At 36.7% G+C, this 16,335-nt stretch overlaps 1 protein-coding gene across 1 annotated transcript in view; it reads left to right on the forward strand.

Annotated features, from left to right (window-relative positions):
* LOC100153543 (multiple epidermal growth factor-like domains protein 6) overlaps positions 1–16,335 on the forward strand; it is a 580,873-nt gene that overhangs the window by 62,512 nt on the left and 502,026 nt on the right. Inside the window, exons 4-6 of the mRNA XM_021069816.1 lie at positions 1,720–1,854; positions 4,368–4,477; positions 5,884–5,988. Of these exons, the coding sequence (XP_020925475.1) occupies positions 1,720–1,854; positions 4,368–4,477; positions 5,884–5,988 (350 nt within the window). The remainder of the gene's footprint in view (positions 1–1,719; positions 1,855–4,367; positions 4,478–5,883; positions 5,989–16,335) is intronic.

Genomic DNA, 16,335 nt, shown 5'->3' on the forward strand with positions numbered 1-16,335 from the left:
GTTTTCTGCACTTTCCAAATAAACTACTTATACTCAAATCCCTGTGTGTGGGAAGGCTTCAGCTATGTGTAGGTGACAGTAAGTATTTGTTGAATGGTTGAATGACTGGATGGATGGGTGGGTGGATGAATGGAATAATAGATAAAAAGTAGGTTACCCAACAGAGTTCAAGGCTGCATGAGGTGTAACATTTCAAACTATTGACTGAAAAAGCAAATGTTTGATGAGCTCATTCTAATTGGGGTTTGTTGGCCCCCCTAAACATGAAAGCCCACATGAAGGTGTAGGTCTTTGCATTTTATAGACAATCTAATATGGCATTTAAAAATTCCATTTAAAAAATTTTTCGTCTGCTCCCACAGCACATGGAAGGTCCCAGGCCAGGGATTGAACCTGTACCACAGCAGTGACAATGCCAACTCCTTAACCGTTAGGCTACAGGAAAGTCATAATGTGGCATTTTTAAAAGCTTAAGTTTTCTTTAAGTCCACTGCCCAAGTCTTGATGATTTTATGCATGCCTGATATAGGTGCAGTTTTTACATGTATTGTTTTATTAAAGTATTTACCTAAAGCATTAAAATGTTTTTTTGCAAACATTTTGCAAAATGTTTTTTGTTGTAGGGTTCAACACAAATTTAATCAGTTTAGGTGAGGTTAACAGTTTAGAAATCACCTTTCAGAAATACATCCGTAAGTGAGAATTGGACTGTAAGTGAAATCAGATGATGAGATTTAGTCAGAGCCACAGAGCCACAGAAAGAAGTGATCGCAAAAAGGGACTGCAGCTGTGGAGGGTGAGGTAACTGATGTAGTGCGGGAAGTACTATTTCTCAGTGTTCTCACTGGACAAGTTCACAGAGTGCTTTGGGGTCAGACTCGAATCCGGAATCTATTTTCAGCAGATTATGAGTTTAGAAACTAAGCTAGATTGTGACCTTCCTGATGGCCAAAAATAAAAGAAAAAAAGGAACATCAAAGTCTGACCTTAGGTCAGTGTACAGCATGCAGGTGAACTTGAAGGTATGAAAAGTTTGTGTGTTTACTGGCTTTTACAATTATTATTGTTTTCAAATGCAGAATAATTGGTATGGACTAATTGTTCATCACTAAGTAAAGCATGCTTCAAATTACAAAAGAATTCTGACATTTCAGGTGATGGATGTTATCTAGCCTCATGCATTTAACATTTAAGATGCTATATCTGAAATCCTGTAAATGTCACATAATATTTTATAGGATATATTTCATATAATTGTGCTGGTTGAAAAATATTTGTGTTTAAACAAGCATTATGTGTGAAACTTAGTTAAATAAACATGTCAATGGAAAATATTGTTCAGAAATAACTTCCAGGAAAAGTTTAACTTCTTTTGATGAAGCAGCCTGCGTTTTCTTCACAGATACTGAGGATCCTGCAGTTGTGTTTCTTTATACATCTTGGCTACCAAAGAGCTCAGAACTTAATTGGCAGCTCGGTTTTCCCAAGCACATGGGAATTTATGATTTTTTATACTTGTCTTCTAAATTTCCACTTGTTTTTAAAATCTATTCTGATTTTTCTTTTTCGTGGGTCTGATTTTTTTATATTGCTTGTACTTTTCTCTCTTACTTTATGTAAGTCACCACAAGCTTTCTGTGGAAAATGAAGGAACAAATGATTTATGAATAAAACATAAGCAATCTATTTTTATTGCATTACTATTCTTTTTTTTTTAAGGCCAAATGTTTGCGAAGAACAGCAGCTGACTGTGGTTGGACTTCCACACCCGTGTGTCCAAGCATTCACACACACTGTCAAGATCTGGAAACAGGGCTGTACCAGCCCGAGAGGGTGTGTGGGTTATGAAAGAAGGTAAGCGGGCCTCTGCTGTTTCATTGTGATTCCTAAAGATCAACACCAAAGCCTTACCTGCATCTAAAGATGTCACCAATAGATTTTAGAAAATAATTATATAACTAAGTAGACATGCATAAACAATGCTGACCAGGAACTTCCAGAGTTACATATTTTCCTTTGAAAACAGAATATGTTGTTGCTTTAGTTCAGGCGTCATTTATGTGTGAGATCTTTTGGGTTAGATGTTGCTAATTTTACCTCATGATGTGATGGACTATTGAAAGCGGAAGATCAAAAGACAGAGAAACGAAGAATATTGTGTTGGTTTGCTAAGTTTAGCATGACTTGGATCTGGGGCATCTGCAGTTGTGAACCACCATCTGACCTGCCCTGGGTTCTCTTGTAAAACTGAAACTGAGAACTTTATTATGGCCTTTGAATTAGGATTAACTTGGCTGGTTGGGAGAGGAGAGAAAAAGAAAGTATGTGCTTTCTAGGGGGGAAGGTTTCATACAGACTCTTAAAAAGGCTTTAAAATAGTTATATAAGGAGTTCCCTGGTGGTGCAGTGGGTTAAGGATCCAGCAGTCTTGCTGCCCTGGCTCAGGTCTCTGCTCTGGCCCAGGAACTTCTACATGCCGTGGGCATAGCCAAATAATAGTTTTATAAAATATCCAAGTACTTCCTAATGCAGATAGTTGCTAATGGCTTCAAGTTTTATGAAATAAATCAATTTGGTCTGAATTCAGGATACTTAAAGGTTCAAAAAAAGTGTGGATCTAGATTGAATTTATTATTATTTCTATTACTACTACTACTATTGCTAAAAGAAAATTGAGGACATTTGTAAATAACTGGGCTTGCTATTGCATAAAAATAGCAGAATACTGGTAATATAGGATTAAATAGAATAAGACCAAATCATTTATAATTGTAGATATTCAGATATACATTGTGTTTGCATGTGTGATTAACCTTTAGATGAATAGTTTATTCCGGCTATAGTCAAGACCTTTAAATTAAATTTAAATCAGAAAATTTCTGGCTTTTACTAGCTGTGTGGCACTGGGAAAAGTTCCTACATGTCTCTGTGCCTTAGTCTGTGAAGTTAGGAAAATAATACCACACATGGATATTATGATGATTAACTGAAAACATATTTAACATAGATGACACAATGCTTGGTGCATAGCAGGTGTTAGAGAAGCCTGTTTCTGAAAATGAAATGGCTTTTCATTTAGATTTGTTGGTATTCCTCCCATTAGGAATTCGTAACCATTGTTGATATTAGACTAAACTAAAGAAATCCACTACCATATAGACATTCAGACCTAGGAAGGTAAACATGAATAAGTAAAACATGTTTCATATTTTTATTTTCAAGAGCCTAGTAATTTTATATATTCCTTTATTCAGCAAATATTTATGACCCTGAGTTTGGAGTTGAGGTACTGTTAAAAGATATTTGGCACTTTTTCCAACCTAATATCTCTTTGTTTTTATATTAAGTATATAAACCTTTACTTATGTACCTGTTGGAGAGATACCCATCCAAAATATTAGGCCTTAATATTTACCTTAAGATGGTAAATAATTAAGTGTCATAAAAAATGGAATAGCCATTGAGCCCTAGTTTTGAGAAAGATAAAGAGCAGCATACATTGGCATGATGGGGAAAGAGAATTTGGAGGAAGTTAACTTGAAATTAGCTTTGAATGTGAAGGGGATTTGGATGGGGGATATGAAGATAGGTTATGTGAAAGGGAGAGGGCATAATACTTTGGGGATAAAGAATAAATATGACATTAGTTTGATAGAAAGAAAGTTATTGGGTTTAGAGATGTTTGGTATTATGGTCTATTAAGAGGTCAGTACAAATAGCTATATATAGTTTAGTATTTTCAATCTTTTGTTCATTATTGCTCCCCAAGGAGCCTTCATAAACTTAAAAAAATTTTTTTTAGTAATCATCCCCTTCCCCCATGAAATGTTAATACCACAAATAAACTTTATTTCTGTTTATATACTATGTTGGTTGTAGGACCACAGATCACTGTATTAGCTCAATTTTTCTCTCCCCTCCCACTCAAGAGCCAATTGTCCTTCCCTTGTGGGTGATGTCATCACTGTTGAGAATGCATGCTATCGTGGGTCCAGTACAGGAGGGGCCTTCACTATCAAATTGAAAAGTATGTGCCTTATTTATTATCCTTCAGGCTTTCATTATTCTCTTCATAATGTGGGGTTTCATTTTTGATAGCTTGACTGACTCTTGGGATAATTTATACCACAGGACTGGAGGTTTCTTTTAATTTTCCATAGCCTATACTCATAGTGAATCTTGGTGACATATTCAGTGAGGGGGTGCATGTGTATGTATAACATATACAAATAATATATTTTTGTTTGTGTGTGTGTATGTGTATAAATGACAGTATTTAGGTTGGAAGGAAAATTTTTTAGTGCGTTTAAGGAGACAGCTTTGGCCTTCAGAGGAAGCATTACTGACAGAGATTCCTGTGTTTCTAGGACCCGGTACTACACTGTCTACAGACAGGCATACAGCGTGGAGCAGCAGACCGTCTACAGGTGCTGCCCTGGTTGGAGCCAGTGGGACGGTGAGCCTGGCTGCCCGCGATGTAAGTTATAATTCTTCTTGTCTAACTCTCTGTCACTAGAAGTAATGGTTTCACTCTGTTTTGAGCTTCAATCATATCATGCCTGTCAAGTTTTAGGCATCTTTAGAATCACCACAGATTCAGAGCATCTCTTTGGGCTGAAAAAGGCACACATGACAGGTGCAAAAATGCACAAAAAGCCTTCCTGTTATGTGTTTCTAATGATAGGTCAGAACTCAGGACCCATAGAACTGCTGCTTTATATTCTGTCTCTTTATGTAAAAGACAGTTTATTTAAAGCCAGACAGGTTACACCTTGACTTCCATCTCCCTTTTCTGTTTGCCCCTTCCCAATATCATCAAATTGGTAATCTGCAGTTGATTCAAAAGTCTGGAGGGAAATCACCGTACTAAATCTAAATGGGATTTCTTGACTTGCGCCTGTCATGATTAATTGCAGAACTTGGGAGGCAGTTTCCTTTTTAAGATGAGGTATGCAGTCCTTTTCCAAACCTCTGGTGAGGGTATTCCATAACCTTTGGAGTGTGTTTGACAGCACTCGAGCAGCAGAACTAGTGGCATGATATAGTTCATTCACACCAGGAGAAACGGCTCTGTTTAGGAACTCCTTTAACTGAGTGTTTATGGTTACTGTGAAGTCACTTAAAATGCTTCGGAGTGTTGCAATCAGTGCAGCACTGAGGCCCAGCAATTCATCTCTCTTGCTCTCCTGCACCTGCGGGAGTTTGTGGGCCTTCTGCTTCCTTACCCACTGGTATTTCTGCTCTTGAGAGATCTTAGTGAAGTTGCCTCAGGCTTTCCATGTTAAGCAGATTTAGTGTCCAGGGGTGCACAAGAGGTCACGGGATTTGCATGCAGTGCTTGGCCACTGCAGCTGGCTGGTGTCAGCTCAGCAAAAGCAATTACCCACAATGTCATCTCAACTACATTATAAACTCCTGGAAATTAATGACTGTGGGATGAATTCTTTATATTGTTGTATGGCACCCAACACTCTCCTTTGCCTCTGGTAAGTATTCGTATGTCTTGCTTGTTTTTAAGATTGTTTTGGCTGCACAGTTCATCTTTCTCCATGGAGTTTCTTTGGACTGGTGCTACTCAAACTTGAATGTGAACGCAATCACCTAGTACCTTGTAAGGTGCGGATTCTGATTCAGTAGATCTGGGGAGGAGCATTTCTACAAGCCTCAAGGTGACACAGATGTTACCGCATACAGAGTTCTACAAGGCTTTAGACAGCAAGGCCTTAATGTGTAATGAAAACAGTATTTTCTATGTAGGGGGTACAGAGGAGCTGGTGGAAATTTCTAGATGATATCTATATTGGCAACTTGGTGCTTATATTGAGGATTTTTTCTTTCCCTCAATTCCATCCTCCCTCACCTCCTTGTCTACCTTCCTTTTAGCTGTCTCTGCAGCGGGGACTTATTTCCACGGGAGGAGATGCTCGGAGGGCGAAGCCCAGCAGTGCCAGTGTTCCGAGGGTTTTCAGGGACCCCGCTGTCAATATGGTGAGTCGCCAGCAGGACCATTTTATTATGATTTGGAGCTGTCTGCCTTGCTTTTAGGGGCCAGCCAGTTTTGTCAATTCAGACTAATGGCAGGGTTATCCCTTCGGGGATTGGGGAGCATTTAAAATGGCCACTAAGCAAAAACCTACAACCTACAGTGTACTCAGCATTGCAAATTATGCTTTGCAGTTTAGTTTTAATTATTCACTATAAGAGTTCAAAGGGTAGCATTAAGTACAAAATAGTCTATTTTGTAAAGGAAATGGCAGCTTAATAAGAAAACCTCTTTCTGACCTCAGATGTTAAATCTTTAAGGGAGCCATGGTTTAGAAGTGCTGGTACAGTGTTCTTCTGTGAGATTTATGTGGTTTGTGAATGAACAAGGTGGGGATTAAGACAAATTCAGTCTGATGTGATATTTACTACTTTTGTGTCCTTTGTTAAAAAAAAAATAGGCACAAAAAAACCTGACACTTGCATGATTCTCAAAGTTTCAAAACTCAGTAACGTAGTTTTCAAGGTTGGAGCTTAATCACCTGTCAATTTTGGACATGTGCATTTAAGATGTTTCCTGTGCAGGAAATTTTCAAAATGGCCAGTGATTTATCTTTTACTGTATCTGCTATGAGATTAGGTACTTTCAAAGGGATTTGTTTTGACTTGATTATCTGCTTCTGGTCTCCAAAGAATGTGAATGCATCTGCATTTGTCTTTTTAGGGCAGAGGAAACAAAACCAGACCTATTGTATAGAAATTAAAGAAATAGGTGTAAAAAGTGAAAAAAATATTGTGTTCATTATGCTTTGCTGATATGTTGGCCGTCTCTTATCTAGTCCTTGAATCTTTGTCAGTGAAATTGAAGGTGGCTGAGAGCTCATCACTCATGTCCATTTGTTTCCTCTGCCCTTGGCGTAAGGTTCAGGCTCATGTTTTTCGTGGGTCCCCTCAAAGCTATGCTTCTTGTAAATTAATCTTGATACTTTTTTCTAGGTTTTTTTTTTTAATTTGTGAATTAAAATAAAGCTTATTTTCAATCCCAATTTATTCTTTGACTATGAACCACTGATAATGAAGCATCTTGAACTCTGCAGTGTATCTTCAGCCATTTGCATTATATTTAAGATGTTAACAGAAAATATACGTTGATCCATGACACCAAATTAGTTGCCCCTAAATAAGTTGTTTCAGCTACATGTGCAACACTGGTTTCCTCATCTTGATCAGTATCTGCGATGGGCAATTACACATGCCATTGATTCATTAAAAATTAAAAAAGAAGTCAATTATTACTTTATTAATTCATTTGTTTTGGTAGAGTAAATCTTGCAAAACATCAAGTCCCTGAGGGGGAAGGTAATTAAAGAGACATATGGTAATGATTATAGCTTAGAAATTACACCTGGATTAATTTCTTTTTTGTTTTTCTACATCAGTACTTGAATATTTTGATTATTCCAATTTCTTTACAACCTTTATTTGCCAAAGTAATTAAAATGTTTTCTGAAATTCAGGTAGTTAGATTTTGTATTTTTCAGTTTCAGGTTGGTGAAAATACTGGATTATTTTAAACATAGGCAGAATCAGTGTGTGTTTTCCACAAAACAGTTTTACACCAAAAAATTTCCAGAGAGGTTATAAGGAAAAGCAAGCCATCCAAAATACCATTTCTGCATTGCAGCTTTAAGTAGCATTGTCCAAGTGTGTTGATCTTTAGATTTTGACAATATTTCTTCTCTTACTGTAGAACTTATATTGAATTTAAAAAGAAAAATTGATGAACCCTGAGGGTCTTACATCCTGAAGTAGAAGTTCAGGTTTCTCCCATATGGTATCACATTTCATCAAGCAAAAATGAGATACCACAAAGTATATTCATTAGGAGGGTTTGATAGAGAAATGGTAAAGACTTTCTAGAAATAAAATATTTGGGGAAACAAGTGGAGAACAGTTAAGAAGGAATGACATTAGCTGAGTCTTAAAAGTAGATCAAAAATGAAAATTTGAGAAGATTGTTTTTTAAAAGAATATAATTTACAGGACATGTACCTACTCTAGCAAGCAGGTGGATTATAGTGCAGAGGTATTGCCTATAGCCTAACTCTTATCCGGTGGCTGGATTTGAGTTCCAAATTATGAATATATATACACCTTGATCTGATTGACATGACTCTTCCTCCTTCTAGATATGGTATATACATTTCAAAGTGAAAATTAATTTATTTTTTCAAATTGTATGAACAATTATTCAAATGATAAAAATAATTTAAATTTTAAAATTTGAATTATTAAAAATTAATAGTAAGTATAAGGTAAGAAAGTGAAAATGTATAGTGCTATTGCCCTCAGAAAACCATGTGGTCATCCTTTTGTGCATATTTAATTATATTCATGCAACATGAAATTTTACATAAATGAGATCATATCTTATATAATGTTTTGTCTTGAATGCCTCTTTTGTTCCTTACATTGCTTTTTCTTCTTTCCTCTTCCCACCCAATTTTCTTTCCCTTTCCTAGTAACAATGTTCTGAATATTTTTGGTATTTTTCTCTGGGCTCATGGAATCATATACAAACGGCTGCCTAATATTCCACAGTATTGATATACCATACATTTTCAACAACCTATTTATCTGATGGACATTCATTTTGTTTCCAGCTTTTTGTCACAACATCAGTGCTGTAATAATATGGTGCTTTTATTTCCTTGATACAAATTCCCAGCAGTGGGATTGTTGGGTTCAATGGATATGTGTATTTCTAATTTTAGTATACTTAAGGATCAAAATATTCATTTAGATTACTTGTGATATGTTTTGTGGACCATGGCAATGACTTTACAACTTATTTGGTTGGGATGGATTAAAATGTAGATAAATGCTAATTATTTACTTATTTTTTGGTATGCTAACAAAATAGAGAATTTACTTGCATTTTTATCCAAAACTGGAATCTGACAAATTAAAACATCTAGGATCAGAGTTATTATAAACATGGATTACTCTTAGCACAGGGTAAATTGACTTTATTTAAGATGTATGGGAAAAATAAGTCAATAAAATGAACCAGATGGCCTCTTAAAAATAGAGAAAAGAATCCAGTCCTGGAGAGAGAAGGGACGTGCTAATAACTGAGAGAAATGCTTGAGGTTTATAATGATTTGAAAATTGCTGATCTACTTAACTCATTTGAAAAATCTGCCTCTAATAAGGAAAAATGAAGAAAATGAATTTGGACAATTAGGAAGTAATGAAGAGCTTTCTAAAATAGCTATTGATTAAAGGAATCAAAGGGAATACTTTGAAGATTTGAACACATGCAAATCAAGCTAGATAGCTGGTGGTGAAATTTTCTTTTTTTTTAATTCTATGGATTCAGGCAGAACAACTTGGAGCTTCATTAACTGATTAATATCACATACAAAGTCACTCCTTTCCTCATCCCTTACTCCATCTTCCCTTTTCCTCATCACAAGTTAGGTTAAATTATAATGTTCCTAGTGGTGGGATGCTAAGACTCAGAGGTCTTTTTATTTCTTTCATTTGTATCTTCATTTATTCATTCATCTAGTCAATCTTCCATTTAGTCAGTAGATGCTAATACATCAAACTGTGTGCTAGATACTGCAGATACTAAAACAAATATGATATCCTTAGTGCAGTGGGAATTAGAGACCAGGAAATCAGTGATTATAGTATATCTCCCAAGTGTAATGATGGAAGATGGTTCTGTCCTAAAGGAAACTAGAGAGGGTTGCTTTTTGTGATGAAAAGAAATAAAGTTTTATGAAAAGAGCTGAAGACACAAAGTACAACTTATTATTAAAGATAAACATAACAATACTATGAAATTGGGTATAGGGAATAGAATATTTCCCAGAGACATTAAAAGCACAACAAGGTGAGGGAATAATAATAATAATAATAATAATAATAAAATAATGCAAGTAGATCTCTTGGCTGCAGTAAGAGATGAACATGGGACATGGCTTTGCTTATGTCCAGAGCAGTGATTTCATAGCTTTTCTTTGTTCAGCCAAATCAGTTCTTCTAGAACCTTACACAGAGGTGGTTACTTATTCTTCAAGGACTTTGCCTTCCCTAAGTTGGTCCCCGAGCAGGCAGTCCAGCAGGTGGTGTTTCCTAAACATAAGAGAGTGCTGGTTGGTACTCTATTCTTATGCCAGAGTCCCCCTCCATATCTCCATTACTTCAAAGTGTGATGTTTATGTACATTAAAAATGACATGGAAAGCCCTTAGAAATTCTAGGGTTGAGGTTGTGTCTTACCAATGACCTCTTACATTATTGTGGAGAGTCATTTTATATTCCTAAGCCTCAATGCATCATTTGTAAAATAGTAACACTCTAATTTTCCTGAGCACCTTCCATGTACCAGACACTACTCTAGACAATTTATATGGATTAAATAATTAATCCTTACGATAAGTCTATGAGTTGAACACTATTAGTTGTCCACTTTTATATTCAACTTAAGCATATAAACTTTCTCAAGGTCAGACAACTGGGAAGAAGGTCATCTGGGTTCCATGTCCAAGTGTTCTGGCTCAAAATCTGCAAGTCTAACTTTGAAGTCATGGTCCTTTTATAATAATATTTGACATAACTGCAAGTTTGTTACTTGAGAGTCATGTAAGATAATACATGTGATCTGTAAGTTGAAAAGCATTATCCAAGCATTAATTCTTTTTGTTAACTGTAGATTTCCTGGGAATCTTTAGGGGAAGTGCACAAAGTGAAGGGGGAAGGTCTCCTGCTGTTGCTTTGCTTCCCACTGAACAAACTTTGGGTGTTGGGTTATAGGTATGATTTTCAGCCAACCGGTAGGTTCCAGTCAAGGAATTTAATGAACTCTCATGCATGATATATCTATCCCTTGCAGATAAGAGATTGGACCAAAGAATTTTCTTAAAATGTCATGTCCCCAAGAGCATTTTGAATTTGAGAAGTGTTACAGGTTGAATTTGTCAAAATTTGTATGTTGAAACCTTAACCCTCCCATAGCTCAGAACATGACCTTGCTTAAAAATACGGTTTTTGCAGATGTAATTAGTTAAGATGTGATCATCTTAAAGTGGTCCGCTAAGCTAATGTGACTGGTATACTGATTAAAAGGGGGAACTTTGGACACAGAGCCATGGGAAGATGAGGGCAGAAATCAGAGCGATGCATCTGTAAGCCAAAGAATGCCAATGGTTGCCAGCAAACTACCAGAAACTAGAAGAAAGGCACGGGAAAGATGCTCCCTTGTGGTGCTCAGAAGGAAGCTGCCTCCTGACACCTTGATCTCAGACTTCGAGTCTCTAGAACTGGGAGACAATAAATTTCTATTGTTTGACCCACTCAGTTTGTGGTCCTTTGCTACAGAAGCTCTGGCAAACTAATTGAGGAAGTTTAGAAAACATTTTCTCTTTATCTATGACTTCATTTCAGCAGTAGGCCTACTGAAACAGTGAAAATGGGGGAAAAGTGGCAGGGGGTTTATAAAGAGCAAATCATGCTAAGAAAACTTGATGGCTTATTTTAATTGAATTATAAAATTAGTGTGGGAAGAAGGTTTAATTTGGAAAAAAAATGCAAAATCCTTAATTGAACACGCCCATTAATCTGCAGTCCTAAATGAGCATTACTAGGAGACAGTGTGAGATGAAACACAGGTTATATTATGGAGATAAATTGATATGCATTCTTAGCCTGAGCTGACAGCGTAAAATTCAGTATTATTCTGTTCATCACATAAAGATGCATTGCATTAGAGCCTTAAGCCCTCAGCAGGGTTCTAGCAAGTCCATACTGAGGCAACCACACTCTGCTTGACATAACTTGCTAGAAGGATATGGTAGTATTGACAGGGATTGAGACGAGTACAGTAAAGGGACAGCCAGACTGTCTATGAGGAAAGTAAAGCAATAACTATTTGACATCTTCCTGTGAGCCTAGTAAAGGGACATTTTATTTGGAATCCGTGCAGAAGATTTACTGCCCTGACATTGATTTGAAATTAGAAGGCTTGGCAGTGCTTTTACTTACATACCCTTCTAGGTATGCTTTGCATGGCCAGTGTTAGCAACCATAAGATACAGTTTTAAAAAGGCTGCATGAGAATCGCCTGATATTGCAAATACGACAACATTGGAAGAGAATGACCTAGCATCATCCAGGGTTATTTGATTCTATGGGGTGCAATTAGTGATGTACTAGAAAAAGTTGAAGATGGATAATAATGACAATAATAGCTAACACATAAATCATACTTTTCACATGGTAGATGCTGTCCTAGATGCTTTATGCATGTCAACACATTTACTACTCACCACAATGCTATAAGATAAGTGCCATTAATAGTCCCCTTATACAGTGATACACTGGAAGTAAGGAGAAGTGAAGAAACTCACTGAGGTTATATGTGCAGTAAATGACAGAGCCATGGTGTGGACTCAGGCAGTCTGGCTCCTGAGTTCATCCTTTGAACCACTATGGGATGCTGCTTCTTTAAAATCTAATAACTCTCCTGTTTATGAAAAATATAAGTTGATATCTTTTCCCTTTATTTTTAGTATTTAAACCTGGTTAGCTTGCTGAGAAAACAATCTTTCAGCACAAAGCATGAGCAAATGATTTTCTTCACTTCAGGTTTTGCTGGTTATGCATACACATATTGAGGGATTCTTTGGAACCTGTGTAAGAAAAAGAGAGCTCTGGTATTGAAAAGACTACTTTTTTGTTACAGAGATAGAAAAATAATGTGAGGACTGGTGTTCTTAGAAATACACAAAAAGACACCCTGGAACCAAGTTATACCGAAGAGTTGGATTTGGGGAATTACAGCAAATAAGATACATATTAATGCCATGCCACTCATTATTGCCTAGTGAACAGTTTGGATCTCAACTCCTCAGATATGTAATGCCACTGAAGATTTTCAAATGGGCATTTTGTCTGTGAAAGTGTGTTTTATTTATTTATTTATTTTTTTGGCTATTTCTTGGGCCACTCCCGCGGCATATGGAGGTTCCCAGGCTAGGGGTCCAATCGGAGCTGTAGCCACCGTCCTACGCCAGAGCCACAGCAACGCGGGATCCGAGCCGCGTCTGCAACCTACACCACAGCTCACGGCAACGTGGGATCGTTAACCCACTGAGCAAGGGCATGGACTGAACCCGCAACCTCATGGTTCCTAGTCGGATTCGTTAACCACTGCGCCACGACGGGAACTCCTGAAAGTGTGTTTTAAAGATATAGTGCAAACACAATGGAAAGAGGCTAAAAATCCAAAGGAAAATAAAATGTTAAGTCATTGAAATGGCCAAATCTGGCATGTAGTCATTTGCCATTTCTTCTTTTTCATTGCTTGCTGTCAAAAGGCTTTTGTTTTTGTTGCTGTTATTGTTTTTTTAAATAGCAGAATATAATATTCTCTTATTCTATCAGGTATACAGTAAAACCTAAAAATACCCTTTTTGGTTTTTTGATTAGTTTAAGTCCCATTTTATCTTAAATTTTGAAAGAAGAAATTCTGGCTAAAAAAGGTTAACATACCTTATTCCAAAAATCAATACCATTCACTATTTTCTGGAATAATGTTTCTGAACTTTTGCTTGACATTTGAATTGAAATATATGGTGTGTTTGTGTGTGGAGAGAGTATTTTAATTACTCAAGGTTATTTATATCTGGGCAAAGTGAACTAGGCGTTCACTAACAGCATCACCACCAGTATTGGCCATTGGGATATATCACTTGGCTTGGGCGGTGCCACTTTTCTTCTTAGTCATTTTTGAGACCATACATTCCTACTAGTAATGGCTGTAGATAGAGTGGAACATTCCATGCTTCTCCACTAGAGTTTAGGCTGGTCAGTGTCAGAAACTACTAGTATGATAATCAATCATTAAATTCTCTAAAGTGGTTAGGCTGTTTTATTTTAGGTAAAGAAAAATGAGACTTCTCTCCAAGATTCTATGCTCTCAGGGAAGTCAGTAAGACAATGGTGGAGGATTGGAGTAGGAGATGGGAAGCACATTTGCTAGTCTGCTGTCTTGATGGTGTTCTCCAGACGAGAAGGTTTTGAGGGTTACTTAAAGAAACATATTTTGAAAGGGGCAAAGTAGAAGACTAGAGGAGATAAAGCCAGAAGCCAAATTCTAGGTAAGGTAAAGCATGGAGAATGGTGGTAGTTAGAGAACTGAGAGACTAGATGATATTGAAGCTACCAATTTAGCTGCGCATATTCAGATCTTTTCTTAATGGGAGAATCTGCACAGGGTGCCCTCTTTCTTTTTGGTGAAGCTAAGATAAAACTGGATTGCGGGACATGGTGCATTATTATATTTTTAAACATGAATAATATGTGTTATACTTCTCAAAATTTATTTTCTGGATCACTGTTTCCATTGGATTTTAAGAAGTGTTGCAGGAAATGAAATTTCTGTGTTCAAATGAGTTTGGGAAATTCTGTCAAATAACTTTATGTTGTATTCATTCTTGTAGGATTTTCCAGAGGCTTAATATGCTAATGTGTATTTATATATATATATAATATATATAAAATTAAACTGCTCAGTTTTATTAATTAACATATTAATTAAAATTAAGTTCATAAATAGTATACATAAAGCCTTACATAATGTACTGTATGGTCCTAAATCAATATACAGGTTATAAGAATTCAGAAGCATTCAGAAGCAGACCATGTAATGATCTGACAATGGTGATTTCTGTGGTCTACAAAATACAAAATAGAGGCTAATTATTTAGTAATATGGATGTATAATAATTTTAAAAAACATGCATTTAACAGGGTGCTTTCTCACATGTTGTCTCATTTAGGCCTCATAGCCACTCTCTGAGGGAGTTCATATTATTTGCAAATTAGAATTGAGGTGACTGAAACTCAGAATGCTTAATTGATGAATTGATGTGCCCACATCACAGCTTGTTAGTAACTGAGCCAAGGCTTTAACCTGGATCTTTAACTCCAGTGTTTTAGGGTATTGCCCCCCCATACCCACACACACTCCTTGCTTGGGAATAAGCAGGGGTTGCCATGGGCCCTAAGATCATTTTTCTAATTGTTATTTCCCCAACACAATTTTTTTTCTTTGTGGGGATGTAAGCTGGTATAACCACAATGGAGAACAGTATGGAGATATCTTAGAAATCTATACATAGAACTACCATATGATCCAGCAATCCTACTTTTGGGCATATATCCGGACAAAACTTTCCTTAAAAAAGACACATGTACCCAAAAGTTTATTGCAACTCTATTCCCAATAGCCAAGACATGGAAACAACACAAATGTCCATTGACAGATGATTGGATTAGGAAGATGTGGTATATATACACAATGGAATACTACTTAGCCATAAAAAAGAGCATTTGTCTTTTTGTGGTTTTTTTTGACTATACTATGAACTGTGCTGGACTAAGAAATGGAGGGAGAAAAATGGGGTTGGGAAATTCTTTCTCATCTTTCTCCACTCAGGCCTTCATGCAGTTTTCATAATTTACATTTTTCTCTTTTCTATCCATCATCCATCAGAATAGTTCCATTGCTTCTCCTAGAAACAACTTCAACTAAACTATTCATGGATACTACATGTCTATCATACAGTCAGCCCTCCATATCTGCAGGTTTTGCATCCATAATAGAGAGGGCCAGCAGGACCAAGCTGTTTGATGTAAATGACTTGAGTACCCAAAGATTTTGATAACCTTGGCAGAGTCCTGGAACCAGTATCCCACAGAGGGGCAACTGGAGCAGCTTAACCTAAATGGTGACAGAGTTCTGAAAGTCAGCAGTTAATGCATTCTTGTCATTTAGGGGAACTTTGAGGAATCCCTCTGTATGTACTCTGTAGACTACTGTTTATGCTCCTTCCATCCAGAGGTACAGAGCTAGCTGTATCTGCCCCTTCCCAGGCAAACACTAGATGTTGGTGGTAATTCACTCCATCACTATTGCTACCAAGTGAAAGAGCTTCTGCTCTTTGTTCCAAGCCCAAAGTCTTGGTTTTTGGTTAAGACATCATACTGCATGTTACACCTACCCACCACCCCATCCCTTGCAAACATATTCTACCATAAACTATCTTTCTTAGTCTTTATTTTATTGAATAAATCTCCTCTGACCTTCAAAATGCCCAAGGGCATAGTTATAATCATAATGAGTATGTTTACCTGAGATAAATTCCCCAAGTCAAAAGCTTATGAGAAAAGGAAGATGTGTACTAAATAACTTTATGCATAAAGACTTCTGCCCTTTGACCTCAGCTTCTGGAAGGTAATCTCTAAGTCCATGGAATATCAATATCTCATAGGAGCATTT

Source organism: Sus scrofa, chromosome 13 (assembly GCF_000003025.6).
Source record: "Sus scrofa isolate TJ Tabasco breed Duroc chromosome 13, Sscrofa11.1, whole genome shotgun sequence".
In the NCBI taxonomy this organism is placed as follows: Eukaryota; Metazoa; Chordata; class Mammalia; order Artiodactyla; family Suidae; genus Sus; species Sus scrofa.